The sequence below is a fragment of the Ictidomys tridecemlineatus genome, chromosome X (genome assembly GCF_052094955.1).
Source record: "Ictidomys tridecemlineatus isolate mIctTri1 chromosome X, mIctTri1.hap1, whole genome shotgun sequence".
Lineage (NCBI taxonomy): Eukaryota > Metazoa > Chordata > Mammalia > Rodentia > Sciuridae > Ictidomys > Ictidomys tridecemlineatus.
In genome coordinates this window covers 99203213-99206090 of record NC_135493.1, presented here as the reverse complement: position 1 = coordinate 99206090, position 2878 = coordinate 99203213, and the positions used below count along the sequence as shown (strand labels likewise).

Here is a 2878-nt window from a genome sequence, read left to right as displayed (position 1 = left end):
GCTACCGCTTGAACCACATCCCCAGCCCCAAGTTTGTTTCTTTTACTACATTCCCAAATCTTATATCCATGCCTGAGCTGCATTATGTACTAAATAAATATCTGTTGACTTAATTAAGGAATTAACTAATGAAGGATTTGAGAACAGTGGTGGGAAATCAGTGAGTTCACTACTGTGGGTGAAAAAATGATTTCCTGAGTATTGGAAAAAAGAGGAAATTTTGTATAGCTGTTGTGGCTTATGCCATCAAACATAATTGAGGGATTTTTCTTTTTCTTTTTTCTGTCCTCTCTTCTCTCCTCTCTCTCTCTCTCTCTCTCTCTCTCTCTCTCTCTCTCTCTCTCTCTCTCTCTCTCTCTTTCTTCTTTTTTTTTTTGTAAAAGGCTACCTGAGTGACAGTGAAAGTCAAGAGGAGGTTGAAGGACAGGAATACCTCCACATGGATAACAGTGCTTTCCCTAGGAATGCACCTAAACCTTTTATTTTCCATCAGGAAAAAGAGAAAGTGTATTTATACTAGAGGAAATTCATGGGGCTGAGGATATAGCTCAGTCTGTAGAGTGCTTGCCTCCCCCTGTGTTCATTCCCCAGCACCACCAAAATTAAAAAAGAAAGAAAGAAATTCATGATCTAGGTACAAGGAGTGAGTTGATCCGAGATATTAAGAGACCATTGAGACTGTCCTTTCAGACGGACGTCCAGACAAGACAAAAAGTGTTTCAAGGATTGTGCTAGTAAGTTCCAGAGAGAACAGAGGAAGTAAAGAACAAAACAGTGAAAGACCGAAAGGTGGGAAGATTCACTGAGATTTTCGAGGTGAACCTATACTGTCACAGAAGAGTGAACTTGATCATGAGTGGAAGGAGAAAAATGGAGGTCACTGGAGTTATTAAGTTCTAGGAAAGGAGTAAAGACTGTATTGAGAAGTGCCATTAGGGCTGGGGATGTGGCTCAAGCGGTAGCGTGCTCGCCTCGCATGCGTGCGGCCCGGGTTCGATCTTCAGCACCACATACCAACAAAGATGTTGTGTGCGCCAATAACTAAAAAAAAAATAAATATTAAAATTTTAAAAAAAAGTGCCATTAGTATAGACATTTACGTCACTGAAGAGAGCTGACATCATAAAAGCATTACATTTAATGAAATAATCACATTTAGACAATTTTCAAATAAGTTGTTTAAGGAAACCATCCAGGAGACCAGCTCACAAACCTTGCACTTACATTCTTGAATGATTTTATATAGGTGGGAAAGTCAGCCACCCAGGGTCTTCGTTCTTGACTCTGGGGCTTCTGACCTTTCCCTCATTAGTTTCATGAGTACTGACGCTGAAGTCACGGAGGAGAGCTGCCGTTCAAATAAAGCTTATGATAGTAAATATAAGTAAGAACATCACAAAGGCACTACATTTAATGAAACAATCACATTTGGGCTATATTTATTTTGGGGGGGGTACCAGAGATTGAACCCAGGGGCCCTTAACCAATAAGCCACAGCTCCAGCACCCAGCTCTTGTTTTCTTTTGTTTTGAGACAGGGTTTTGCTGAGTTGCTTAGAGCCTCGCTAAATTGCTGAGGCTAACCCTAAACTTGCAATCCTCCTGCCTCAGCCTCCTAAGCCTCTGGGATCACAGGCTTGAACCACCATACCCCGCACATTTGGACAATATTTAAAGGAGCCTTTTGAAGAAACAATTCAGGTGGTTAATACTAAAACTTACCCTTAAATTCATAAATAACTTTCTAAAATATTATATAGGTGAGACAATCAGCCTAGAGCTGCCCCAGTTAGCACTTGCAACTCCACCCCCATCCTGGGGGCCGCCATTGTCAGCTGCCACCTTCCTGATAATTTACAGGCGCAGAGCCGCCCTCTGCGGGTCGCCCCTCCCTTGTCCACCCTCTGCGGGTCGCCCCTCCCTTGTCCACCCTACAGGCGCCCCAAGGCCCCCTCACTGAGGCCTTAATGCTCTCCGCAGCCCCAGAGCCCGCTCCACCCTCGCCTTCGTGGTGGCACCCCTCCTGCCCGCGCCCGTCATGGTGCCCATCATGGTGCCCATCATGGTGTCGCAGGTGCGCCACAACTACCACCCCGACTGCGAGGCCGCTGTCAACAGCCAGATCCAGGTGCAACTGCACGCCTCCTACGTCTACCTGTCCTTGGCCTTCTTCTGCCACCGCCCACAAGTGGCCCTGGAGCACTTCGCCAGCTTCTTCCTGCGCCTGTCGCACGAGTGGAGGGACCGCGCCGAGAAGCTGATGGAGCTGCAGAACCAGCGCGGAGGCCACGTCCGGCTCCACGACGTCCAGCAGCCCGAGGGCAGCGCCTGGCACAGCGGCCTCCAGGCCATGGAGTGCGCCTTCCACCTGGAGAAGAGCCTCAACCAGGGCCTCCTGGAGCTGCACCACCTGGCCGCCGAGAGGGGCGACCCCCACCTCTGCCAGTTCCTGCAGCGCCACTATCTGCACCAGCAGGTCCTCATCATCCGTGAGCTGGCCGGCTACCTGACCAACCTGCGCAGGATGGTGAGAGGCTCACCTCTATCCAGCTCTTTTGTCCCAAAGGTGGGAAAACGGGAAGGTGGGGTGAAGTTTTAGGAAGGCAGAGGCCTTGATGCTGTTTTTTGGGGGGTAGTGGGGGTGGTGGTACTGAGGATTGAATTCAGGGGTACTCGACCACTGAGCCACATCCCCAGCCCTATTTTGTATTTTATTTAGAGACAGGGTCTCACTGAGTTGCTTAGCGCCTGGCAGTTGCTGAGGCTGGCTTTGAACTTGTGATCCACCTGCCCCAGCCTCTGGAGCTGCTGGGATTACAGGTACACCACTACGCCTGGCTTGATGCTGGTTTCAATGCTTGTTTTACATAGATTTTGTT

At 48.6% G+C, this 2878-nt stretch overlaps 1 protein-coding gene across 1 annotated transcript; it reads left to right on the top strand.

Moving 5' to 3' along the window:
- The first annotated feature begins 2018 nt into the window (after window positions 1-2018).
- Window positions 2019-2598, top strand: LOC101964946 (ferritin heavy chain). The gene has a single exon (XM_005324037.2). It carries the CDS (start codon window positions 2038-2040, stop codon window positions 2596-2598), a length of 561 nt encoding a protein of 186 aa, XP_005324094.1. The 5' UTR covers window positions 2019-2037.
- The last annotated feature ends 280 nt before the right edge of the window (window positions 2599-2878 follow it).

Excerpts from the sequence above, each read along its gene's own strand:
- LOC101964946 (XM_005324037.2), top strand. The coding sequence starts at position 2,038 with ATGGTGCCCATCATGGTGCCCATCATGGTGTCGCAGGTGCGCCACAAC.